The sequence below is a fragment of the Saccopteryx bilineata genome, chromosome X (genome assembly GCF_036850765.1).
Source record: "Saccopteryx bilineata isolate mSacBil1 chromosome X, mSacBil1_pri_phased_curated, whole genome shotgun sequence".
In the NCBI taxonomy this organism is placed as follows: domain Eukaryota; kingdom Metazoa; phylum Chordata; class Mammalia; order Chiroptera; family Emballonuridae; genus Saccopteryx; species Saccopteryx bilineata.
The window spans coordinates 89,182,418-89,210,245 of NC_089502.1; the positions used below are offsets into that span (position 1 = coordinate 89,182,418).

The 27,828-nt window shown below is 37.1% G+C and overlaps 1 protein-coding gene across 3 annotated transcripts in view; it reads right to left on the minus strand.

Moving 5' to 3' along the window:
• GABRA3 (gamma-aminobutyric acid type A receptor subunit alpha3) overlaps nt 1–27,828 on the minus strand; it is a 428,833-nt gene that overhangs the window by 238,058 nt on the left and 162,947 nt on the right. For all 3 annotated transcript variants that reach the window (XM_066250025.1, XM_066250022.1, XM_066250023.1), the window contains exon 3: nt 12,809–12,930. In XM_066250025.1, coding sequence (XP_066106122.1) covers nt 12,809–12,930 — 122 coding nt within the window. The remainder of the gene's footprint in view (nt 1–12,808; nt 12,931–27,828) is intronic.

Sequence of the window (27,828 nt, forward strand, 5' to 3'; positions counted from 1 at the left end):
CCCATTTGTGACAACTGAGAACCTGGAGGGAAATTTCAACTGCAAAATTTACAATCCTAGGAGCATAGGGTCTTAACCCCACAGAGGGATCCCCAACCCAGAGGAACAGAGATGAAAAAAAAAAACAATCATAGCATCATGTGGTAAAAATCAATGGGGATATAATCTTCCTGGGAGACAAGAGAGTCTGCTAGAGACATAGATGCCAAATTCCTAGGGTTAGTACTTTCATTGTTACAGCACCATTTAAGAGTGCACTGTCTGGTCCTTCATCTATTGACAATACCACGCTGCTGTGGTTGGGTGCTGCAGAAGGGTCTTCTGGTTACCCCTAGCAGGGACGTTTGGGGAGCTCTTCTTCTTAAGAAGCTTGGTGGAGCTTCAGACAGTGAATAAACTGTGTAGCTTTGGAAATTGTATCATTGTTTCCCTACCTTGAGTGTACAGCCTGCACAACCCTGTTGAATCATTTAGCCTGCCCTTCCACTCCTTGAGGCCCACCATGCTCAGTTCAGTCTCATGGGGGATCAGAGTGCTGTGCAGAGCTGGGACTTTCAGAGTGCATCTTCTGGAGACTTTCATCTGGGAATCAGTAAGGCAGGAACTGGATTATGTTGCTATTATCATGGGAAATGCCTCTTTTATCTCCCATGTGAGCTAAGTCCATGCTATTACCCCAATGGGAGATTAATTTGACCTGTTTTTCCAGAAGCTGGGGTCCTACCTTACAGACCTCCATGCTGAGGGGGGAGGGGAGGATTTAGAGCTGGTTGGAGCTGCAATCTTTTTATCTTTCATGCACATCAAAGGCCTCTTGCCTGGGAAAGGAAAGAAATGCCCATTCCACTTTTACAGGCTTGCTAGCACCACACCCAATAGAAGACTGTTTGTATCTGCTTTCCAAGTCCCAATGGCCCCCGCCCTGGTGAGTTCAGCTCTGCAGGAGAAAAAACGAGTGTTGCTCATAGCTGAGACATTTGGAGCATGCCACCATCAGAAGCATTTAGACCTCCTGCAGACTCTGCCAGAACTACCCTCAAAGGAAGTTTCTTCTGATCTGTCCTCCCAATTTCCAGTTGTGGTGCCATGCTGAGCCTGCTCCTACAAAGGACATGGTTGGCTGCACCTAACCTGAACCTGCAGCACACCACTACTGAGTAAGCTAGAGTTGAAGACTCTGGCAAAGACTGAATGGTATGGCTCTGGAATATAGAACAATTTCCCCTCATTGAGTGCCTGACAAAAAGGCCCCAAATTAGAGGACCCACCAGCCCTGTACTCCTGACCACAGTCACACAACCCTACTGAGTTCATGATCTGTGGAAGGGTCTGTGGGTGGTAGTTAGCCTGGGACCACACTACAACCTTTCATAGGAAAGCTCTGGAGGAAGACCATGCAACCTTAGCAGGAGTTAGAGTAGCTGACAAGGTGGAGGCAGACCTCAGGGAGCATGAGGTCCTTTATAGATTGGTCTGCAACTCTAAGCTAAAGAAAGCCAATCCCTTTTACAAAGATTGGCTGTTCCCATGTATATCCCGCCCCAATAGATGCAACCACAAACAGTAAACAGTGTGGTAGCTCCAGACAGGTAGTCCAAGGCTGTTTACAAACAATATCTGACATCAATCTGTATCTGAGTCTTACCCAAAGGAACCCAAAAACAACACAAGCAGTCATAGGTTTCAGACACCAGAGCTCCACCCAACTAGCCACACAAGCAGCACACTCAAATGGGATGTCTCACAGACATTCAACACTGCTGAGAACAGCTCTGCCTCAAGAGGCAGCTCCTGCACAGCGATTCATACATAGTGATAGAGGTTTATCCTTAAATTCAGCCAGCTTGAAGGTTTAACCCTACCAATGAAAGGGTCAACAACATTCAAGACTCAACTATAACAGAAGGGTGCACATAACCTACAAAAAATACTTCTGGGACACCAAGTTCTAGTAACCTGGAAAATTGTGACACTGAGCCCAATAAGACACCTACATCATAAAGCCATCATAACAAGTTTGGGAGCCATAGCAGATCTATATAATATGGAAAGACAAACTAGAAAGACAAATAAATATGTCCTAAATGAAAGAACAACAGAAATCTCCAGAGAAAGAATGAAATGAAAATGAAGCAATGAAGACACTAGATGCAGAGTTTAAAACAATGGTTATAAGAATGCTCAAGGAATTTACAGAAAGTATGGATGATCTCAGTGAGAACTGGAATGAAGAACTTGTAAGCATTAAAAGAGACAGACAAACCATAAAAAAGAACCAGGCAAAAATGAAGAATACAATATCTAAAATAAAGAATACACTAGAAGGAATGAAAAGCAGGTTAGATGGGCCCTGGCTGGTTGGCTCAGCGGTAGAGCGGTTCGATTCCCGGTCAGGGCACACAGGAGAAGCGCCCATTTGCTTCTCCACCCCCCCCTTCCTCTCTGTCTCTCTCTTCCCCTCCCGCAGCCAAGGCTCCATTGGAGCAAAGATGGCCCAGGCAGTGGGGATGGCTCCTTGGCCTCTGCCCCAGGCGCTAGAGTGGCTCTGGTCATGGCAGAGCGACCCCCCGGAGGGGCAGAGCATCGCCCCCTGGTGGGCAGAGCATCGCCCCTGGTGGGCATGCCGGGTGGATCACGGTCTGGCGCATGCGGGAGTCTGTCTGACTGTCTCTCCCTGTTTCCAGCTTCAGAAAAATACAAAAAAAAAAAAGAAAGAAAAGCAGGTTAGATGATGAGGGGATCAAATTAGTGATTTAGAGGACAAGATAAGAGTAAGCATCCAAGCTGAGTATCATAATATTCCATGCAAATTGAAACAAACAAACAAAAGAGTTGGGGTAGCAGTATTTGTATCAGACAAAATAGACTTCAAACAAAGGCCATAACAAGAGACAGAGAAAGTCACTATATAATACTAAAGGGATTGTTCCAACAAAGGATATAACCCATATAAACATATATGGACCCAACATAAGAGCAACAGAATATATAAAGAAAATCCTGGTGGACACTGAGTGAGAGATCAATAAGATTACAGTCATAGTAAAGTATTTTAACACCCCACTGACATCAATAGATAGATCTTCCAGGCAAAAAATCAACAAGGCAATAGTGACCTTAAACAGCACACTGAATCAGACAGATTTAATTGATATTTACAAAATATTTTATTCTTTTGCAGCAGAATTTACATTCTCTTCAAATTCACATGAAAAAATTTCAAAGGTAGATACATTTTAGAACACAAAATAAATCTTAATAAATTCAATAAAATTGAAATCATATCATGCATCTTCTCAAACCACAATGGTATAAAACTAGATATCAAACACAAGAAAAAAAACATTCAATATATGGAGGCTAAATAACATGCTATGAAACAATGAATGGATTAACAAAGAGGTCAAGGAAGAAATAAAATATTACCTAGAGACAAATGAAAATGAACATACAACAACCAAAAATCTATGACAGAGCAAAAGCAGTCTTCAGAGGAAAGTTTATAACATTACAGAGCTACCAAAAAAAGCAAGGGAAATCTTAAAAAACAACTAACTCTACACCTAAAGGAACTAACAAAATAACAACAAACAAAGCCCTGAGTAAGTAGAAGGAAATAAATGATAAGGATTATAGCAGAAATAAATGATGAAGAGACTAAAAAGACAATACAAAAAATACAAAAGAGTAATGAAGACAAGAGCTGGTTCTTTAAAAGGATAAACAAGACTGACAAACATTTTACCTGAGTCAAGAAGAAAATGAGAGCAGGGACCCAAATAAATAAAATCAGAAAGAGAAGTAGCAACTGACACCATAGAAACACAAAGGATTGTAAGAAAATACTATAAACAACTATTATATATGCTCTTAGATTGGACAAAATGGGTGAAATGGATACATTCCTAGAAACATACAATCTTCCGAAACTAAATCAGGAAGAATCAGAAAATCTGAACAAACAAATTAGAACTAATGAAATTAAAACAGTAACCCCAAAACTCCAAGCACCTGACTGGTGGTGGTGGAGTTGATAGAGCATTGATCTGGGACACTGAGGTCCCATGTTTAAAGCCCTGAGGTTATCAGCTTAAATACAAGCTTGCCACCATAAATATGGGGTCGCCAATTTGAGCTTGGGATCTTTGAAATGATCCCATGGTTACTGGCTTGATCACAAAGGTCACTGGTTTAAAGCCCAAGTTCACTGGCCTGAGCAAGGAATCACTGGCTCATCTTGAGCCTCCAGTTAAGGCACATATGAGAAGCAATCAATGAACAACTAAAAGTAACGCAACTAAGAGTTGATGCTTCTCATCTCTCTCCCTTCCTCTCTTTTCCTTTCTCCCCACTCTCTCTTCTCCTTTCCCTTTCGCTCTCTTTCTCTAACAAAAAAAATTTCCAAGCAAACAAAAATCCTGGATGGCATGACATGTGAATTTTACCAAAAAGCCAAAGAAGAGCTAACACTTATTCTTCTCAAAGTATTGCAAAACAAAAAACAAAAACAAAAACAAAAAACTGACAAGTAAGGAAGACATCCAAGCACTTTTTACCAAGTCAGTATTATCCTAATTTTAAAATCAGATAAAGATGCTACAAAGAAAGAAAAGTATAGGGCAATATACCTGATGAACATAGATGCTAAAATTCTCAACATAATATTAGCAAATCAGATCTAGCAGTACATTAAAAATGATCATCATATACTACAATCAAGTGGAATTTATTTTGGGGATGCAAGGTTGGTACAATATTCAAAAATCAATAAATGTGATATATGACATAAGCACAGTGAGGAATAAAATCTCGTGATCATATCAATAGATGTAGAAAAAGTTTTGATAAAATCCAGTTTGCATTTATGATCAAAACTGTCAACAAACTGGGAATACTGGGAACATACCTTAACATAAAGGTCATATATGACAAATCAACAGCCAACACTATACTTAATGGGCAAAAACTAAAAGCAATCCCCTCAAAATCAAGAATAAGACATTTCATAACTCATTAAACACAGCACTGGAAGTCCTAGCCACAGCAATCAGATAAGAAGAAGAAATAAAAGTCATCTAAATTGTAAAGAAGAAAGTAAAACTGTCATTATTTCCTAATAACATGATATTGTACATAGAAAACCTTAAAGTCTCAGCCAAAAAAACTACTAGACCAGCTATATGAATTTAACAAAGTGGTAAGACATAAAATTAATATTAAGATATCAATGTCATTTTTATTTTTTATTTTTATTTGCATTTTTCCAATGTTAGAAGTGGAGAGGCAGTCAGACAGACTTCTGCATGCACCCAACCAGGATCCACCTGGCATGCCCATCGGGGGCGATGCTCTGCCCATCTGGGGCGTTGGTCTGTTATGGTTGGAGCCATTCTAGCACCTGAGGCAGAGGCCATGGAGCCATTCGCAGTGCCCAGGCCAACTTTGCTCCCATGCAGCCTTGGCTGCAGGAGGGGAAGAGAGAGATAGGAAGGAGAGGGGGAAGGGTGGAGAAGCAGATAGGCGCTTCTCCTGTGTGTTCTGACTAGGAATCAAACCCAAGACTTCCACATGCCAGGCCGATGCTCTACCACTGAGCCAACCGGCCGAGGCCAGCAGTGTCATTATTAAACACCAATAACAAACTGTCAGAAAGAGAAATTATATAATCACACCCATTTAGTATTGCATAAATAAATAAATAACATGCCTAAGAATAAATTTAATTGAGGTAAAACACCTGTACTTAGAAAATTCTAAGATACTAATAAAAAATTGAGGAAAATACAAATAAGTTGAAGCATATACTATGGTCTTAGATGGGAAAATTAACATCATTAACATGTCCATGCTATACAAAGCAATCTACACATTCAACACAATTTAATTACCAATGGCATATATCACAGATCTAGAACAAATAATTTTAAAATTTTATATGGAACCACAGATGATCCTGAATAGCCTCAGCATCATGAGAAAGAAGAACAAAGTTGAAGGTTTCACACTACCTGATATCGAACTACTCTACAAGGCCATAGCATTCAAAGCAGGATGGTATTGGCACAAAAACAGGCATATATATCAATGGAATAGGATAGAAAGCAAATAAATAAATCTATGCCTTATGGTCAATTAAAATTTGGCAAAAGATGTAAAAATATACAATGGAGTAAAGATCATCTCTTCAATAAATAGTGTTGAAAAATTGGACAGATGTGAAAAAAATTAAACTAGACCACCAGTTTCCACCATACACAAGAATAAAAGCAAAATGTATTAAATACTTAAAGTTAATTCAAATTAAAAAGCTTTTGCCAAAAAAAAAAGCTTTTGCCATACTATTATTAACAGCAACATGGATGGACCTTGATAACATTATACTGAGTGAAATAAGTAAATCAGAAAAAAAACTAAGAACTGTATGATTTCATACATAGGTAAGACATAAAAATTGAGACTCATAAACATAGGTAAGAGTGCAGTGGTTACCAGGGGGAGGGGAAGAGAGGAGATGAAGGGGATGGGGGGAGGGGAAGAGAGAAGATGAAGGGGATGGGGGGAGGGGAGGGGCATAAAGAAAACCAAATAAAAGGTGACGGAGAACGATTTGACTTTGGGTGATAGATATACCACATAATCGAATGTCAAAATCATTTGGAGATGTTTTCTTTAAATCTATGTACTCTAGTTGACCAATGTCATTCTGTTAAAACTAATAGTCTAAATAAAATTTTAAAAAAAGAAAGCTTTTGCACAGCAAGAGAAACCATCAAAAGAATAAAAAATCAACCCACTGAATGGGAGAACATATTTTCCAATAATACATCTGATAAGGGGTTGATTATCAAAATATATAAAGAACTTAAACATATGAGAAAATATTCAACATCACTAATCATCTGGGAGATGCAAATTAAAACACAATGAGTTACCATCTCACATATCAGAATGGGTATCATCAATAACTCAAGAAACAACCAGTGCTTGCAAAGATGTGAAGAGAAGGGCACACTTGTGCACTGTTGGAAGAAATGCAGATTGATTTAGCCACTGTGGAAAACAGTATGGATTTTCTTTAAAAAATTAAAATAGAACCGCCTTTTGACCCAGTGTTCTGACTTCTAGGCCTATATCTGAAGAAACCCAAAGCACTAATTTGAAAAAATTATATGTACCCTTATGTTCATTGTAACATTATTTACAATAGCCAAGATCTGAAAATAGCCCAAGTGCCCATCAGTAGATGAGTGGATAAAAAGTAGTGGTACAGCCTGACTTGTGGTAGCACAGTGGGATAAAGTGTTGACATGGAACAGAGGTTGCCGGTTCAAAACCCTGGGCTTGCCTGGTCAAGGAACATATGGGAGTTGATGCTTCCTGCTCCTCCCCCTTCTCTCTCTCTCTCCCTGCTTCCGTCTCTCTCTCCCTGTTTCCCTCTCCCTCTCTCTTTCCTCTCTGAAAAAAAATTGAATAAATAAAGTCTTAAAAAATGCCACTGATTTTTAAAAAAAGTAATGGTACATTAATATTGTGGAATATTACACAACTGTGGAAAGGAGGAAAATCTTACTTTTTGTGATAGCATGGATGGACCTGAAGATTATTGTCTTTATTTTTGAAGTGAGAGGAGAGGGATAGAGAGACAGACTACCACATGTGCCTCAACTGGGATCCATCTAGCAACCCCCCTCTGGGGCTGATGCTCGAATCAACCAAGCCATCCTCAGTGCCTGGGAATGATGCTTGAACCAATCGAGCCATTGACTGTGAGAAAGGAAGAAAAAGAAAAGGGGAACAGAAGCATTTGGTCACTTATTTGTGCTCTGACCAGGGATCAAACCCAGAACATCCACATACTGGGAAAACATTCTATCTACTGAGCCAACTTGCCATGGCCAAGACCTGGAAATTATTACGCTAAGTGAAATAGCCAGTCATAGAGACAAACACCATGTAACCTTACTTATATGTGAAATCTAATGACAAAAATAAAGTGACAAACAAAATATGAACCTAGACATGAATACATGGAACAGATGGACAACTATCAGAGGGAAGAGGATTTGGGGGCTCAATAAAAGAAGGTGAAGATATATTGCCATTTACAAAAACATGGATGGACCTTGAGAACATTATACTGAGTGAAATAAGTAAATCAGAAAAAGCTAAGGACTGTATGACTTCATACATAGATGGAATATAAAATTGAGATTCATGGACACAGATAAAAGTGAAGTAGTTATGGGGGGTAGGGGTTGTGGATAAAGAGATTAGAGGGAAGGGAATAAAGAGGGAATAATATACGGTGACAGAAAGTGATCTGACTTTGGGTTATGAGTATACAATATAATCAGTAGTTCAAATGTTATAGAAATGTTTATCTGAAACCTATGTATTCTTATTTATCAATGTCACCCCATTAAGTTTAATTTTCTAAATAAATTTTTTAAAAAGGGAAAGAAAATATGATCATTAGAGAATAAATGAAAATATTTTTTTTAAAAAAGAAATAAGGTGGTTCTTGGAGATTGGCTCAGTGGATAGCGTGTCGGCTTGGCATGAGGAAATCTCAGGTTCAATCCCCAGTCAGGGCACACATGAGAAGTGTGTGGACACAGACAACAGTGTGGTGATTGCCAGAAGGAAAGGTGGGTAGGGTTAGTTGGATGTGGGCAACTGTACGATAATTGGGGATGGAGACTGCTTTGAGTGATGGGTGCATGATACAGTGTGCAGATGATATTTTATGCAGGTGTACATTTGAAACCTGTATGATATTGTGAACCAAAATTACCCTCAATCAATTCAATTAAAAAATTGAAAAGAACATATCAAAAGGACACAAAAGTCAGCATGAATGGACTCCCACTAAGTAAACATAGGAAATTGTAAGTAACAATTTTAACAAAATTAATATTAATGATTTTAATTCATTGAATAAGAATCCATCTGTTCATGCTAATTGTTACCTAAAAATAAAATTAATTTAAAATATTTTTATTAAGATACAATGCCATATAATATATGTAGAGAAATAATTGATTTAGAAAATCACCATTTTGCAAATGAAATTTTTATTTATGCAATAATAATCAATGGTTGTTAAAACTGTTAGTGCAAGCTGAAAGAAGAACATAATAATCTCAAAGCACTGCCCCACCAGTTCCTGAAATTAGCATTGCAAGGAGAGAGGCAGCCAAGATGGCGGAGTGCTGAAGGAGAAGCCAGTTTGTGCCGAGAGAAGGAGATGGGGAATAGAGGAGAATAAGGCTGGTGAGGTAGAAACTTTTGGTTCTGGGAAACTTGGATGAGTCAGTAGCTTTGGAAGCCCTGAATGGAAAGGGAACTGTTTTCCCATTGTGTGTATTTCTCGCCTGTCGGGTGTGAACTAGGATTAAAGGTAATGGCCCACAAGTTCTTGGCTCTGTTGTTTCATTACCATCTGTCCAAATCAAATGCGAACCTGCACAGGCCAGGAGGCTGTGATGGTGGCCATGGCTACTGGTTTTACATGTCCCTTTTAAAAAAAAAATCATGTCCTATGCATTAGGCTCTCTGACTCAAACCTGGAAAATCAAATGGGGAATAGGGACAATAAATGAAAGGAAATTGGACAGGGAAGAATGCAAGGATTTATATCACCCAAGAAACTATATTTTTAAGTGGGTCATTTGTGTTTATATACTCCCAGTTAACAAGTCATGATCTCTCTTGTTATAATTGTTTTAATTAGTGGAAATTGTTTTACTCATAATTGAAGCCCAAGTGAATATTTTAGGCTTCTAGCAGTTGAGATGAAATCTGGAGTCAGAAAGACCCTGTTTTCAGTCCCTTCATATACTTCTCCACCTCTTCACCCAGTAACCAAGAAAGGTACTTAGTACCTGTCAGCCTATGAGTTGAGATCTGTAAGGATGACACTTACTTCATAGGATCATTGTGATGTGATCAGATGCTTAGCTTGGACTTCATGCTTAAAGAGTGCTTATTGTCATAATTGCTTCTACAGGACACCACTAATTATAACTGAAGACCAAGGTTCTGCTGCAAGCCTGCTGTCACCTTTTGCTACCTCTGGTTGCCTGTCCAAAATCTCCCTTCTCACGCAAAACTGTCATTCAGCTCTCCAAGTTTTCCTCCTTAATCATCATAATCTATAAAGCTAGGGTAGACTTTATGGCTAAACATTTGTTTAAAGTTATTCTCGCTAAGCTATGAATAAGGCTTAACAGAACTGTAGACTGTTGCCTTTTTCAATGCCAATGTAATATGTAGTTGAGATTTTGGGGGAGTTTCCCTCCCTGTGTTAGGGAAAGCTCTGCTACCTTAAAAAATTAATAACATAGTACCTACATGATGAACTATTTACCAGAAAAATTTTAATTCTTCCAAAATTTCTGTATGGAAGTGTTCTTTACAGAGGCAAAAGTTAACCAAATAGATAGTTGTTAAAAAGACTCATAAATACTATACTATTTTTAAAGTTTCACTACAGTGGCTCTTTAATTCTAAGGAAAAATGTGAGTTCCACAAGTACAGGAATCTTGTCTCTTTTCTTCATAGATCTTCCTAGAATAGTGCCTACTACATAATTGAAGCTTGATAAACATTTGTTGAAAGATCTGAGAAAATATACCATTAAAATCCTGCTCTTCTTTGGAAACATGCAAAAGTAAATAAAACAAAAGTGGCCACACTTTGGTTTATTTAAAAATCACACAAAAATTATATGTCCCTGAGGAGCCACTGAGCCATTTCACCCACAGGTGTTGTAAAGTACCAAAGGCTACAGAATTAATATTAATATTTTAGAAGGCTTGGAGAACATTTTATTAATTTGGGTTAAGGTGTGCAGAGAAATGGTGAGGAATAGTCTCTGTACTGTGTGATTGGCATAACCAGGATGGCCCTTGGCATTGTATTGTAAATGCAAGGGGAGGAAAACATGGATTCCCAGACATTCCACCACACCTGTGGGGAAAGGGGTGAATGGCTAGCCAGGTGCAGGAAGAGAAAAGCCAAAATAAACCTTTACTTATAGCAATGAGCCATTTGCAGGCATTTGTCGCCACAGAAACTACCTCTCTTATGTAAATGCATGTGGTTAACACGTCTGACTCTGGACAGAGAGATGGCTGGTGAACACTAGAAAATATAGGAAGGCCTTTTAATATGTAAAGAGATATCTTTCTAACATTGTGTTGACTTGTAAATTTTGTTTTCTCCAAAATGATGTATGGTTTGCAAATTGAACGTGATCCTATCATGTTAAAGGACATATGACTATAATCAATAGCGGTAAGGGGCTCCTAATTGCAATTTTTGCTTCTGTACTTCCCATTTACAAAACTATAAAAACTAAGTAGAACAAAGGGCCGGCGTGCTCTCCATCAGATTTCTGTCGGAGTTCCCGCCGCTTGGCCAAGCTAGACAATAAAGCTTTAATGTGTAAAGGATGGACCTTGTTCCTGTCTTCCATATTTCGGGTCCCTCCGAATTTGGATTAACATCTCAAGCATTGTGTTTATGAGAGGAACCTCTGACAATTAGTTTAACTTTGGACTGTGTAACCTACCCAATTAAGTGTAAGTCACTTAATTTCTCTGTGCCTCAGTTTTCCTCTTCTTAAAATGGGTATACTGTTACCTTGTAGTATAGTTGTTATGACCAAAAAATGGCACTGAATAAGTATATGACTTAAAATTTCCTGGCATAAAATAAGTACCCAATAAATGCCAGATGTTATTATTAAAACCTGAAATTTTACTGAGAAAAACATTGAGGCCAAAAAAATAAAGCACTGCCCCCACAAATTAATTATTAATTATATATTGAAAACATGGTAATTTTAGAGTGAAACAACCTGATGAACACAGGAGCTCATATTACTACAATGGGGCAAACAGATATGTCTCTTTTTGATTAATGCACTGAGAAAAACACAATTAACTCTTGTTTTTTCTTCCTAAAATGAGTAAGGAATATGTAATCAATATTATAAAAGACAAAGAAAGACTGAATAATAATACCAGATTATACACTAAAAAGATGTGAAAATAAATACAGGACATAATCCTGGATTGAGTCATATATCAAGAAAAACTGCTAAAAGGAACAGTTTGGAGATGACTGACAAAAATTGAATATAGAGTATAGATTAGAAAATAGTTTCTATCAGGTTACATTTTCTGAATTTACAATTGCATTGTAATTTTATAAAATAATTTTTGCTTTAAGAAAATACACACTGAAGTGTTTAGGGACAATATTGTATGATATCTGGAAATAATTGTCAAGAGGTTCAGAAAAAAATGTTGAACACACATATATTTGCATACTTGCCCTTTATATACAGCCATGATTTATAAAGCCTTTACTTCATCATGATCGTATTGCTGATCATACTAATCTGATGGCCAACTAAAATCCAACCTAGCTAACAGATTACTACTCTTTAGAATGTCAGGCTGATGTGTGTTCAGGGTTGTAAGAACAAAGGTCTACTTCCCAGCTGTTCCTGAGCCACGCCTGTCATTCAGAGAGAGATTGGTATTTTCTTACCAGAAATGGGCATGGCAACTGTAGCCATGCCCATTCATACTCCAAATGAATTTACTTAAGTAAAATTCAGAAACTTTCAAACCAGACCAAGATTGACTGTTGGAATAAAGGATTAGAAATAATGTTCAATGCTCAGAATGAAGAAACAGCTTATATTAACTTCACTCATTAATAGACTACTAAAGGCAATTTAAGAATATTTTTATATGACAATAGCCAAGCAGAACATCTTAAAATAATAACTGACCTCCAAGCCCAGGTCGCAGTCGGTTATCATAGCCATCCAGAAGACGATCCAAGATTCTGGTAAAGATAGTGATGTTATCAGTGCTGTCATCAGGAATATCTGGTGCATGCTTAGGAGAGAGTCTGGAGCAGTAGAAGAAAAAGAAATAAAAATAATAGCTCTTAATAGGAAACAATTACAAATCTAAACACTTTAATTCAAGAAGATTTCAATCAATAAGCTGAGCCAATTAAATAGCCTTGTATCTTAACCAAACCAGGAAGCACTTTCTGTCTGTCACAATGATTACCTTTGTAGGCAGCAAACAGTGGTCACTATAATTGATCTCTTATTCCAGCATTGTCATGAGCTTTACCAATCAAATGCTCCAGTCCCAGCCTGGCAATGGAGAAACAGAAGCAGAAACCCTTAACAGAAAATCCCCAGAAGCAGTACCTGGCCTAAAGTCTATTCAGCAATTTTTTTTTGCATGAATGAAAGGGCCTCACAATAAAAAAAGAAAAACTAAGTGGTCAGAGGGAAAGTGGAAGAGAAGATGGGATCAGAGAAGGGGAAGAGATTAGTGAAATTATATATACATAACACAGCATCATAGACAACAGGACAGCAAATTCTGGAAGGAAGGGGAGAAGGCATTGGGGGGAGGAGACAAAGGGGGACTGAGGGGAACACGGGGGTAGGCGGGATATATCCGGTGGGACACTTGAATCTATGTAAACACAATAAATTAAAATCATAAATTAAAAAAAAAACAAGAAAAACTTTGTTACTAAGAACTTAGTGTTCCTCTAGACTAGAGAAACAGGTTCACAGAACTATAGAGACAGGCAAACCTTTGAATTGCATGTAGTCTATCTACTTCCCACCCTAGAGAGAAAAGGCAACAAAACAACAATAATCCATTTATTTTTAAAGCTACCAGGACTATTAGGAGATTTCCTGAACTCTCATTTTATACATAAGAAAATAAGCTCATAAAGGACATGAAATTTGCCCATAGTCATATTGCTAGTGACAGGCAGAGATAGGACTATAACCTAAGTTTTCTGGTTTTCCAGTGATACATAGCTACCTCCTACTTTCCTTCTTTGGATGTCTTCTGTAAGCCTTTCAAAGCACTAGGCACTTTACTAACCACCTAATCAGTCACAGGCTATGACTGATACCTTCCATTCTGAGGAGTAGTTTAGTGTAGTTTGACAGGACTAGAAATAAAGGAAAGCCCTGGGTCATTTAGGGAAAAGAGAAATATTGTGAAAGAAATGGCTGTTGCCAAGGATCAAGAAGCATGTTGTGAAATTAATAAATTAGAAGTCTAAAATTATGAGTCTTAGTGCCAAATGTATTTATGATTTCTGGTAGACCATTAAGTAAGTTACAGTATTGTATCTCCTTAACTCTGTTGTCCCCAATCTTACTTTGGCCCCAGAAGGTAGCAATTAATAGATATATTATAACTATTCATATCAACCAGTTAATCAGGGTTATAAAAGATATAGGATAAGAGCTAAGAAGTAGTCTTAAAAGACAGTCAATATCTATTCCCACCAACATTTATCCCTAGCAGTGAGAAAGGTTCTTGCTCCAGAAAAGACCCTGAAAAAGATCTATAGAATAGTAGAAACATCTGAATTGAATAGTTCTCACTCTAAACTGCCACTATCTAGCTAATAATCTTGGAAAAGTCACTTTAACCCCAAATTTCCTTTATTTCATAACCCCAATTAAATTCACTTGATCATTCAATGCATCTTTATTAAATAGCAACCATATGTCTATTGCTGTTCTACATGTTGTGATAGAGCAAGAAAAGAAAGGTAAAACAAGGTAAGCAATCTTTCCCTGCTTACAAGATTTCTGTGATTATTAGATGATAAAATAGATAGATACACATGGAAGGAAAACAGGAACTAGGCCTAAAGAGTATGGAGATATGCATTTGAATTGTTAGTTTTGTGACCTTAAGCAAGTCATATAGGACCTCTAGTAAGAGTTTTCTCATCTTTAAAATTAAAATAACTTCACAAGTATGTTGTGTTGTTATTATTAAATATATTAAAATTCCCAAGCTTAATGCTTAATATCTAAAAGCATTCAAAAATTGTTTTCTTTTTTAAAATAGTAGTTTATGTACTTGAGTGCAGTATTCAAATGTAAATAGTAACAATATATTGGCACCTCCATCAGCCAAAAGCCATAAATCTTTGGTCAGAGAGGCATTGAAATCCAGTGAAAACTAGAAGTGATTGGATGGTTTAGTGGACAGAGTCCTGGAAGTGGAGAAGGGGACAGAAAAAAGGGAACTGTAGTGCAGAGCTAACTGACATTAATATGTTGAAGAGATAAATACAGATACCCTTTCAGGTGACAGACCATACTTGGCTTAATACACCAATATTCTGAATCCACATTACATGAGCTGTGGGGAGACAGACTTGAAGCTCAGCTGATTTTGTGCAAAACTCTTTGTCATTATCTCTTAACTCTCACTGTGAGGAATCTTGACCCTAGCTAGCCTAATTTGATTTCTTGGAAATAGGACTATGAATTGAATAAAATGTCATTTCTTGGATTACTGAAAAAAGGTAAAAAGAATTTTCACAGGATCGTAGCTGATCTATAAAGGGCTTCAGAGATTCTGTACACCAAGAAGATTTATAGATGGGAATTCTAAAGCCCCTGAACATAACTTTTTAACCAATCTGAGTGTTAATGGGAAAGTTAAAATTTAGATCCAGAATTCATGAATAAAAGGCCAATATACTGTGCCGCCATTTTTACTGAAAATGCATTTCCATCTTTTGCTTACTCTGCATTGATACATTAGCAACATTCTTCACTAATAACTTATAAATTTTAAGTAAATAACCAATACTAAATATCACTCAAAACAAAAATTTAATAGATTTCTCTATGATTTTGCACTTGATCACTGAAAAAAATATGTTGTGCACTAAATCAGTGATCCCCAACCTTTTTTGGGCCATTGACCGGTTTAATGTCAGAAAATACTTTCATGGACCGGCCTTTAGGGTGGGACGGATAAATGCACAAAATAAAATTATGCGACCAGCGTAAAAACTGTGGTATTTTTAAATATAATTGTCAAACTTACAAGAAAAGCATTAAGAGTGAGTCTTAGACGGATGTAACAGAGGGAATCTGGTCATTTCTTAAAAATAAAACATCATTCAGACTTAAATATAAATAAAACGGAAATAATGTACGTTATTTACTCTTTCTCTGTGGACCACTACTGGTCCACGGCCCAGGGGTTGGGGACCACTGCACTAAATTATTTCTTGGATAGCTGAATGATGGTTAAATCTATAACCCAAATCAGAACTTTCTTTTCTTCAATAACTGAACCACAACAAGCTGGATTCTGTAGCTTGTGCCAATCCAAAGTAGTTCAGGGGAATAATAAATAAAAATGGTATGGTAGGATTATGAAGTACCTTAGACGTCATATAATTATTTCCCTTAACGTTACAGATGGTACATTACACACCAATGAGAGAAAGGAATTGTTCAAAGCCACATGCTTATTAAGTTGATGAGGGTGATACAATCCCCATTCCTGTTTTGCTTCATATTTCATTATTGGTTTGATTAAATATTATATTAATATCTATTATTAAAACATAAAAATTGTGTTACTAATATATTATCCGCAAGTTAAGAAGATTTTGTCAACTTTCTAGTCCTAACATGGCATAGTGGTGACCCCATAAGACTAGGGTCAAATGAACAGAGTTTTAGTATTGGCTCAGCCACTAACTGAATTTGTGACCATTTGCTTACATGTAAAATGGGGGAAAATAATTCCCTATCTTAGAATGCTTTTAGAAGAAATAAACAATATATAAAGTAATAAACATAAAATTGCTTTGCAAATGGTAAAGTACAATATAGATTGAAGTTTGTTTACTCCTTTTTCCCCAAACTCCTGAAAATATAATGAGATATAACTTTTTTGTGTGATTTGCAATTGCTGATGGAGTTCATACAGCAAAACAAAGAGAGGGGAGAGATTTCATTAAAAAGCATGGCATTTTATCTAGTATTACATATTTTGTGAGGGAGAACAGAATTTTAAAAATAAAGAAAATTCAAAATTCCTGGAAAGAAGATTTTCTCAGCAAGATAGAGGGCTACAAGGTCTCTAAGCTAATCTCACCTAATAAATAAATAAATAAACTAAAAACTGAAGGGAACAGTTCTAGATGACAAAGAAGAAAGCAGCAAAAATCCAAGGAGCTCAAAAAACAAGCATGACCATAAAGTATAGGAAGCATGTTACCTGTGTCATCACACTCCCCAGTTAGGAGCTATACTTTACCTAGAGGAATTCCCTCTGAGGTACTTCAGCATATGGGGGGAAGGTAAGAAGGAGAAACCCTGCAAGCCTCACCGTCATGGACCTCTGCAGCTTTTATCACAATTTTCATTGATGCTGATCCCAGTTGATGGTATAGCACAGAGTGATTCCCTCTTCATTCACTCCTTAGGTTGGCATTGTTGCTAAGGTGACACTTGCCCTCAGGTTCCTCACATTCTGATGTGTCCCATTCTCAAGGACATGTCACCATAGCACATTACCATATACCCTAATGGAGTTGGAGTTGCCACTGTTCTTAGCCCAACCCTGGCCCCAGGTTGGGCTTTGTCCCACTATTACCAGAGAAACCTCTGTTAACAAGTCATGCTTTGGCTGCCATTACCCAGGCCTTGCTATTGCCACCCTGAGTCCAACACACCAGGATGGCTTTGATTAGCCATTGCTAGGGTGCTACTGTTGCTTTGCACCTGACTCCCCCCCCAATTCCAGGTCAAGACTCTGAACTGTCATTACTGACATTGGTCTTCTACCATGAGCCCCACTCTCTGAATTCCAAGTCATGCTTTGACTGGGATTTTTCAGTGTTCTGCTGCTGGGCCCTTACTACCAAGTTGCAGGTCCCAGTTCTAGGTCTTCATTGCAAAGAGTTCTTTTGCAGTTTGGGGCCCCATCCAACCTCCATCCAAAATAGAGACTCTGAACTGTCATTGTTGAGATGGGCTTTCATTGACATGAACCCTGTGTCCTGGGTTCCATGTTGTAACATTGACCAATCATTGCTAGGGCTACTACTACTACCCTGAGCTGAACCCCCCATGATGGGCTGTGGTTTTGACACATCTTCACTGGGGCCAGGCTGCCTCTACTCTCAGCTCCACTCACATCAGAGATTGAACTATCATTTCCAGGGATGCTACATCTGCCCTAAGCATCAGTCTCCCAAGTTTCAGGTTGTAACTTTAACCAATCACTGCTGGGATCAGGCTACCACTACCATGAGCCCCATCCTCCAAGTCCCAGGCCATGATTCTGTTATTTCTAGGGTTCTGCTGCCATTGATTTGTGTGCGGCTTTGAACACAACACCATCATAATTGTGCTGCTGTTATCCTATGACTGACCCCTGAGGCCAGAGTTAAAAATTTGACCCAACATCCTCAGACTGTGCTACTACAGTACCCTGTCCACAGGGCCCAAACCATAATACATGTTGTTATCCCAGGGCCTATGCAACTGTTGCATGCCCTCTACCAGTCAGAGCCAAAGTGGTGAGCCCTTGAGACACAGGTACTATTTTTATGGAATAGCGACAAATGCTCAAACACTAGACACCAGTACCAAAACCATAGCAAGTGCATCTGTGCTCAAGGACTCAGGTGCTGTGATAGTTCCAGGTATGTCTAATTTTAGAACACAGGTTCCAACAGTTCCCTGAGGGCTCTGAATATCAGCATGCCATGCAAAGCACTGAAAATGATTTTCTCATCTAGAACTTTCACCCATGGGCAAAAGCAAAAAGATATGTTTGGCAGGGGGAGGGTATACACTAAATCTCCAGCAGTCTTAGCCTCTGGAGATCCTCATAGGTCTTCCTGCCACTAGCACCTACAGGTTCTCTGCAGTTTTGACCACAGAATATCCCATAGTCTGGCTAATGGCAATCTCAGCCAATGAAGTGGCACAAAGGCTGCATCACAGTTCCTTCCTAAGAGTCAAAGTGCTACATTTCACCTAGCCAATGTCCTTAGAGCCAACTCTACATAAAAGCTGTTCACTACTGAGGCCAGTCCAAAAAGACAGGAAGAAGTGATGATACCCTCAAATGTGCAGACCAATAAAAACCCATTATAGACATAAGAAGGCAAGAAAATGGGAAACCACCAAAGACACAAATTAATATACCAGTAAATGACCACAAAGAAATTAAAATCTGTGAGTTATTTGAAAAAGAATTTGAAATGATGATTTCAAGCAAGCTCAGCAAGATTAAAGAAAACACAGTTAGACAAACCAATGAACTGGAAAAAATACATGAACATAAATGAGCAATTCAACAAAGAAATAGAAATCACAAAAAGAATCAAACAAAAATTTGAGAGATGAGAAATGCAAAAAATTAAATAAAAATAAAATAAATAGCTTTAAGAGTAGTCGCAATAAGGCAGAAGAAATAATCTTTGAGTTTAATAACAGATCTCTTGATATTATCCAGTCAGAAAATAAATAAATGAGAATGAAAAATAGTAAAGAAAGCCTATATAAACTGTGAGACATAATAAAAAAAACAATATCTGCATCATGGGAGAAGAGAGGGAGAAAGGGAAAGAAATCATATTTTAATAAATAATGGCTATAAACTTTCTGATATGGGGAGAGATATGGATATCTCAGTACAGAAAGACAAAGAGCCCTAGTTTTAATCCAAAAATATCTTCACTGAAACACATTATAATCAAGCTTTCAAAAATCAAAGATGAATAGAGAATCTTGAAAGCAGCAAGAGAAAAATGTATCATCACAAACAAGATAATCCCAAGAAGACTATAAGCAGATTTCTCACTAGAAACCTGGTGGCCAGGAGAAAGAAGATGACACATTCAAAGTGCTAAAAAAAAAACAAACAAAAACAAACAAACAAACAAAACACACACACACACACACACACACAAAAACAAAAAACTGTCAACAATAATATCCAGAAAAGTTGTCATTCAGAAAGAAGGAAAGATACTTTTCCAAACAAACAAAAATTGAGGGAATTCTTAACCACTACAAGACATGCCAAAGGCAGTTCTTCAAGGTAAAGTATAAAGATGCTAATTAATAACATGAAATTATGTGACAATACAAAATTTGCTGGTAAAAGTGAATACACATTCCAATTCAAAATACTCTCAAACACAATAATGGTGTATAAATTACTTTGAAATCTAGCATGTAAGAGACAAAAGTGTTGAAAACACCTATAGCTACAGTATAATGTTAGTAGATAAACAATATAAAAATATAAAAAGTAGGACATCAACAAAATGCGTAGGGGCAAATAAATGGCTAAAGCTTTCCTCTGAAATTTAAGTTTAGATGTTATCAGTTTATAACAATAATATACATTATGAAAGCCATATGGTGCCTGACTTGTGATGGCACAGTGGACAAAATGTCAACCTGGAATGCTGAGGTTGCTGGTTCAAAATCCTAGGCTTCCCTGCTCAAAGACATATAGGAGTTGTTGCTTCCTGCTCTTCCCCCTTCTCTCTCTCTCAATCTCTCTAAAATAAATAAAAAATGTCTTCAAAACTTTAAAAAGGAAAGCCACATGGCAAACACAGAGCAAAAACTCATAATAAAAACAAATTATCAGCTGGCATGTGAAAGTCCTGGGTTCAATTCCTGGCCAGGGCACACAGGAAAAGTCCTCATCTGTTTCTCCACCCTTCCCCCTCTTCTTTCTCTCTATCTCTCTTTCCTCTTCTTGTAGCCAAGGTTCCACTGGAGAAAAGTTTGACCAGCACTGAGAATGGCTCCATGGCCTCCACCTCAGGTGCTAGAATGGCTCTGGTTGCAGCACAGCAACACCCCAGATGGGCTGAGCATAGCCCCTTGGTGGGCATGCTGGGTGGATCCTGGTTGGGTGCATATGGGAGTCTGTCTGCCTTTCTGCTTCTAACTTTGGAAAAATACAAAAAAACAAAAAACAAAAGAAAAGAAAAAAATTATAAAAAGAATCCTCAGAGCAAAAAGCAGCTGACAGAGACTCGTGTGATGGGAAATAAGTGTAGCAGAGAGGGGAGGGTCATGAGTCCCAGGAAAAAAGCCCCAGCATGCAGCCCCCAGAGCCTAGAAGAGGCATACGGCCAGTATTTAGCTGGAAACAGGACAGGATATTGTTTGTGAGAAAGAGACTGATTTCTCAGACTCAAGATTCTTCTTAAAGGGACCATGCAGAAAATCTCTCTCACAACCACTCACCCAGGGCTCCAGGGGATAAGGAGAGAGGAGAGAACCAGAGTAGCAGGAAAAGAGTGTAATCTAGGAGGCACAGGGAGAAACATTTTCAAAGATAGCCACCCTAAACCCTGGGACAAGTAACTCCCCAAATCTGAAATGAATATTTCCCCTGGAAACAGCAATACCAGCAAAGGGAAGCAGGACACCAGCCAAACAAGCTCTCCCATGGCACTCAGAGCAGATTCGCATAGAAGGAGGGAGCTTTCAGGACTACAGTAGTGAGTCTTACGGTCTGAGCTACAGTGCCCCCACACACGTGGCTGAGGGATTGTCCCAAAGAGGTGGCGGCAGAACATGGGTGCACGGTTCTGTCGGCAAGGACAGAAGCCAGCTGGCCACAACTGAGGCCCAGGTGTGAACTCAGTCTTGCCAGGCTGGGGAGAAGGGGATGAGCAAAAGTGGTCAAGCCCAGTTGCAGGCCTCCTGTAATCCAGCCTTGGGGGAAGGGCAGGAGCCCCAGAAGGGGTGAAGACCTGTCCTTGAGCAAGAATGCAGAAGCACAGCCTTGCCCCGCCCGTGGAATCAAGGCTTGTGGCCTGACTTGAGAACCAACTCCTCCTGCAGGGGTGGAGCCAAAAGCCCAGAACAGGTGGAGTCCCGCTACTGAGTGTGGGCATGCAGTCCCACACGGCCTGTGGAACCAAGGCTTAGGGATAGATCATATGTTTAGTCACAAAACTAACCTTAAACAATTAAAGAAGTTTAAAATTATACCAAGAATACTCTAACAACGAGGCTCTGAAATTAGAATTCAACTGCAAAAAGGGAGTAAGAAGACCCACAAAAATGCAGAAATTAAACAACATACTTTTTAAAAATGGGTCAAAGAAGAAATAAAAGCAGAAATGAAAAGATATAAACAAATAAAAATGACAACACAACATATTAAACCTTATGGATGCAGCAAAAGCAGTAATACGAGTAAAGTTTATGTTTTTACAGGCTTTTATCAGGAAACAATAGAAATCCCAAGTAAACAACCTAACAACCCACCTTAAGGAACTAGAAAAAAAAAGAATATAGGCAATTCAAAGATAGTGGACAAAAAGAAATAGTAAAAATTAGTGCAGAACTAAATGAAGTGGAGAATAAAGAAAAAACTATTAAAAAATAATACAACAAAAAGCTGGTTCTCTGAAAAGATCAATAAAATTGACAAACCACTGGCTCGACTCACTAAAGGAAAAAGAGTAAGGACTCATATAAACAAAATCCAAAATGAAAGAGTAGTAATTACAACACACATCATAGATATACAAAGGACCATAGTAGAATATTATGAAAGTTTATAAGCCACCAAATTTAACAACTTATAGAAAATGAATAAATTTCTAGAACTATACAATCTTTCTAGACCAAGTCATAAAGAAGTAAAAAAAAAACAACTAAATATACATATAAGCAAGGAGGAAATAGAAACAACTATCAAAAACCTCCCCAAAAACAAAAATTCAGGACCAGAAGCCTAGACTATTGAATTCCACCAAACATTCAAAGATTTAGTATCTAACCTTCTCAAAGTCTTTCAAAAAATATAAGAGGAAGCAATACTCCTCAAAATATTTTATGAGGCCTACATAATTCTCATATGAAAACCTGGCAAGGACTACACTAAAAGTATAAACTACAGAACAATATCTCTAATGAATACAGATGCAAAATTCCTAAACAAAATGCTAGAAAATCAAATACAACAATACATTAAAAATAATAACACATCATGACCAAGTGGGATTCATTCCAGGAGCACAAGGATGGTTCAACATACAGAATTCAATGAATGTATTAAATCACACCAACAGAATAAAAGAATAAAAAACATATGATACTATCAGCAGATGCAGCAAAGATAGTCAATAAGATAAAATATACCTCTGTGTTTAAAACACTCAATAAAATAAAAAATAGGAGGAAAATATCTCAACATAATAAAGGCCATATATAAAAAAAATCATCAGGTAATATTATACTAAATGGTGAAAGAAACATGAAGTCTTTTCTCTAAAATCAGGACAAGACTTCCCATTGTCTCCACTCTTATTCAACATAGTTCTGGAAGTTTTATAGCAATCAGGCAAGAAAGAGAAATAAAAGGTGTTCCTATAAAGAAAGAAGTAAAGGTATTGCTATTTGTAGATAATATGCTCCTATATATAGAAACCCAAAAAATTCCACCAAAATTATTAGAAACAATAAACCAATACAGTAAATTCACAGGATACAAAATCAATATACAAAATTGCACTGTTTTCCTATATCCCATAAAGAAACATGGAAAAATGAAATAAAAATTAATTTATTTTATAATTACAACAAAAAATAATAAAATACCTAGACATAAACTTAACAAAGGATGTGAAGGACCTATATATTGAAAGGTACAGAACCCTACAGAAAAAAAAAATTTAAAGATACAATAAAATGAAAAATTATTTTATGTTCATGGGTTGGAAGAATCAACATAGTTAAAATGGCCATATTACCCAAAGCAATATACAAATTTAGTGCAATCTCTACCAAAATCCCAATGTCATTTTTTATAGAAATAGAAAAGAAAAGCACCAGGATTGTATGGAACTGTAGAAAAATCTTAATAGCCAAAGCAATACTGAGGAGAAAGAATGAAACCAGCGGTATCACACTACCTGATTTCAAATTATACTATAGAGTCACGATAATCAAAACACCATGGTATTCACAGAAGAACAGATATACAGACCAATGAAACAGAATTGAGAGCTCAGAGGGAAGAAAAAAACATAGATAGGGACAAAACATTTTTGACAAAGGATCAAAAACCACAAAATAAAGAATAGAAATCTCCTTTAATAAGTTGTGCTGGGACAACAGTAAAGCCACATGTAAAAGAATAAAACTTGACTACAGTTTATTCCCCTGCACAAAAATAAATTTTAAATGGATCAAAGACCTAAAAATAAAATCTGAACCTATAAATTACATAGAAGAAAACATGGGTACTAACTTCATGGCCACAGGATATAGGGAACAATTTATGAATTTGACCCCAATGGCAAAGGAAGTAAAGGCAAAAATATGGAAATGGGATTTTATCAAACTTAAAAGCATCTGCATAGCAAAAGAAACTGAAAACAAAACACATAGGCAGCCAAGTAAGTGAAAGATGATATTTGAAAACAATAGCTTTGATCAGGGATTAATATCCAAAATACACAAAGAACTCACAAAGTTAAGCAACAAACAAGAAAATAATTCTATTAAAAATGGGGAGAGGTTGTGAACAGACACTTCTTCCAAGAAAGCATACAAATGGCCTACAGATAAATAAAAAAAATTGTTCAACTTCACTAGCTATTCAAGAGAAGAAAAGAAAAACTACAATGAGATACCACCTCACATCTGTTAGAGTGCCTATTATTAACAGGACAAGTAATAACAAGTGTTGGAGAGTCTGCAGAGAAAAAGGGACCTTCATTCACTGTTGGCAGGAATATAAAGTAGTACAAGAGTTAAGAAATAAAGTATGGTGGTTATTCAAAAAGTTAAGAACAGAATTACCCTCTTATCAAGAAATCTCTTCCTATGTATCTATCTAAAAAACTCGAAATTTTTGGTACGTAAAAACATATGCATCCCCATGTTCATCACAACATTATTCGTTGTGGCTAGGACATAGAAAAAAACCAAAGTGTCCCCTGATAGAGGACTGGATAAAGATGTGGTACGTATATACAATGGAATACTATGTCATAAAAAAATGACGACATCGTGACATTTATGACAACATGGATTGACCTTGAGAACATTATACTGAGTGAATTATGTAAATCAAAGAAGCTAAGAACTGTATGATTTTACACATACATGGAATAAAAACTAAGACTCATGGACAAAGATAAAAGTGAAGTGGTATGGTGATGTATGTAGGGGAGAGCAATGAAAAAGGAGTGGTGGCAAGGGTGGAAAAAGGGATAAATATAAGGTGATAGAAAATGATTTGACATTGGATGATGGCTAAACAACATAAACATCTGTTCAAATGCTACAAAAATGTGTACCTGAAACCTATGTACTCAGTTTTTTTATTAATTGTAATTTATTGTGTTAACAAGAATTCAAGTGTCCCACTCAATATAACACTCTAAACCCCCATCACCTTGACCATCACACTCCATTTTATCCCCTTCCCTTAACTCCCTCCACCCTTCCCTCTGGGATTTGCAGTCCTGTTATCTATATCTAAGTGTTATGTGTATATAATTTCATTAATCTCTTCATCTACTCTGATCACATCTTCTAATCCCTCTTCCCTCTATCATCTGTTCCTCTGGTAGAGACATTGCCTCTACCTCTATTTCATTACTCCGTTCACTTTGTTCATTAGATTCTACATATAAGTGAGAGCATATAATATTTATCTTTTTCTGCCTGGCTTACTTCACTCAGCATAAGAATTTCCAGGTCCAACAGCAATCAGACAAGAAGAAATAAAAGAAATCCAAATAAGAAAAGAAGAAGTAAAACTATCATTATTTTCTGATGATATGATACTGTACATAGAAAACCCTAAAGTCTCAGTCAAAAAATTATTGCATCTAATAAATAAATTTAGCAATGTGGCAGGATATAAAATTAATATTCAGAAATCAGAGGCATTTTTATACACCAACAATGAACTGTCTAAAAAAGAAATTAAGAAAACAATCTCCTTCACTATTGCAACAAAAAAATAAAGCACCTAGGAGTAAATTTAACCAAAGAGGTTAAAGACTTGGACTTGGAAAATTATAAAATATTGATAAAAGAAATCAAGGAAGATACAATCAAGTGGAAGCATACACCATGTTCATGGATAGAAAAAATAAACATCATTAAAATGTCTAGATTACCCAAAACAATTTATAAATTCAATGCAATTCCTCTTAAAATACCAATGACATGCTTCAAAGATATAGAATAAATATTCAAAATATTTATATGGAACCAAAAAAGAACACGAATAACCTCACCAATCTTGAAAATGAAGAATAAAGTGGGTGGTATCACACTTCCTGATATCAAGTTATACTACAAAGCCATTGTACTTAAAACAGCTTGGTACTGGCATAAGAACCAGCATATAGTTTAATGGAAAAGAACAGAGAACCCAGAAAAAAAACCACAACTTTATGGACAATTGCTATTTGACAAAAAAGGCAAGAGCATACAATAGAGGAAAGACAGTTTCTTTAACAAATGGTGTTGGGAAAACTGGACAGCTATCTGCAAAATAATGAAACAACCACCAACTTAAACCAGTCACAAAAATAAACTCAAAATGGATAAAAGACTTAAATGTAAGTCATGAAACCATAAGCAATTTAGAAAAAGACAAAGGCAGTAAGCTCTCCAACATCTCTTGCAGCAATAAATTAGCTGATTTATCTTCATGGGAAAGTGAAATAAAGAACAGGATAAACAACTGAGACTATATCAAATTAAAAAGCTTTTGCACAGCTAAAGACAATATGAATAAAATAAAAAGGCAAACTGAGCAATGGGAGAACATATTCAATAATATGTCTGATAAGGGGTTAATAACCAAAATTTATAAAGAACTTGTAAATCTCAACACCAGAATGATAAAAAATCCACTCAAAAAATGAGCAAAAGAAATAGACACTTCTCAAAAGAGGATATACAGATGGCCAATAGGCATATGAAAAAAAATGTTCAATGTCACTAATCATTAGAGAAATACAAATTAAAACCACAATGAGATATCACCTCACATCAGTCAAAATGACACTCATTAACAAAACAATACATAATAAGTGCTGGTGAGGATATGGAGAAAAGGGAACCCTCCTGCACTGCTGGTGAGAATGCTGACTGGTGCAGCCACTATGGAAAACAATATGGAGGTTTCTCAAAAAATTAAAAATGAAACTTCCTTTTGACTCAGCCATCCCACTTTTCGGAATATATCCTAAGAACACCAAATCACTGACTCAAAAAATGAAATGCACCCTCATGTTTATGGCAGCATTGTTTACAATAGCCAAGATCTGAGAGCAGCCCAAGTGTCTATCAGTGTACAAGTGGATTAAAAAGCTGTCATACATATACACAATGGAATACTATGGGGCCATGAAAAAGAAGGGAATCTTTACCTTTTGCGACAACATGGATGGACCTGGAAATTATTATGTTAAGTGAAATAAGCCAGGCAGAGAAAGAAAAATATCATATGATCTCACAGATATGTGGAATCCAATGAAAAAAGTGAAGTGAAGAACAAAATAGAGGCAGAGGCGGGATCAATGGGACCAGAGGGAAGCGGACAGAGGGAAAGGGGAGGAGAGGATGGAATCAGAAAAGGGAAAGAGATTTGTGAAGTTATATATACATAACACAGCATTATAAAGAGCAGAAAAGCAAATCCTGGAGGGAAGAGGGGATGGAGTAGGGGAGAGGGGGGCACAAAGGATGTGGAGGGGAATATGGGGGTGGGGTGATGTATTTGGTGGGACACTTAAATCTATGTAAACACAATAAATTTAAATCAATAAAAAATTAATTAATTAAAAAAAACACAGAAAGGCCAAACAGAATACAGTGTGTCCGTAAAGTCATGGTGCACTTTTGACTGGTCACAGGAAAGCAACAAAAGATGATAGAAATGAGAAATCTGCACCAAATAAAAGGAAACT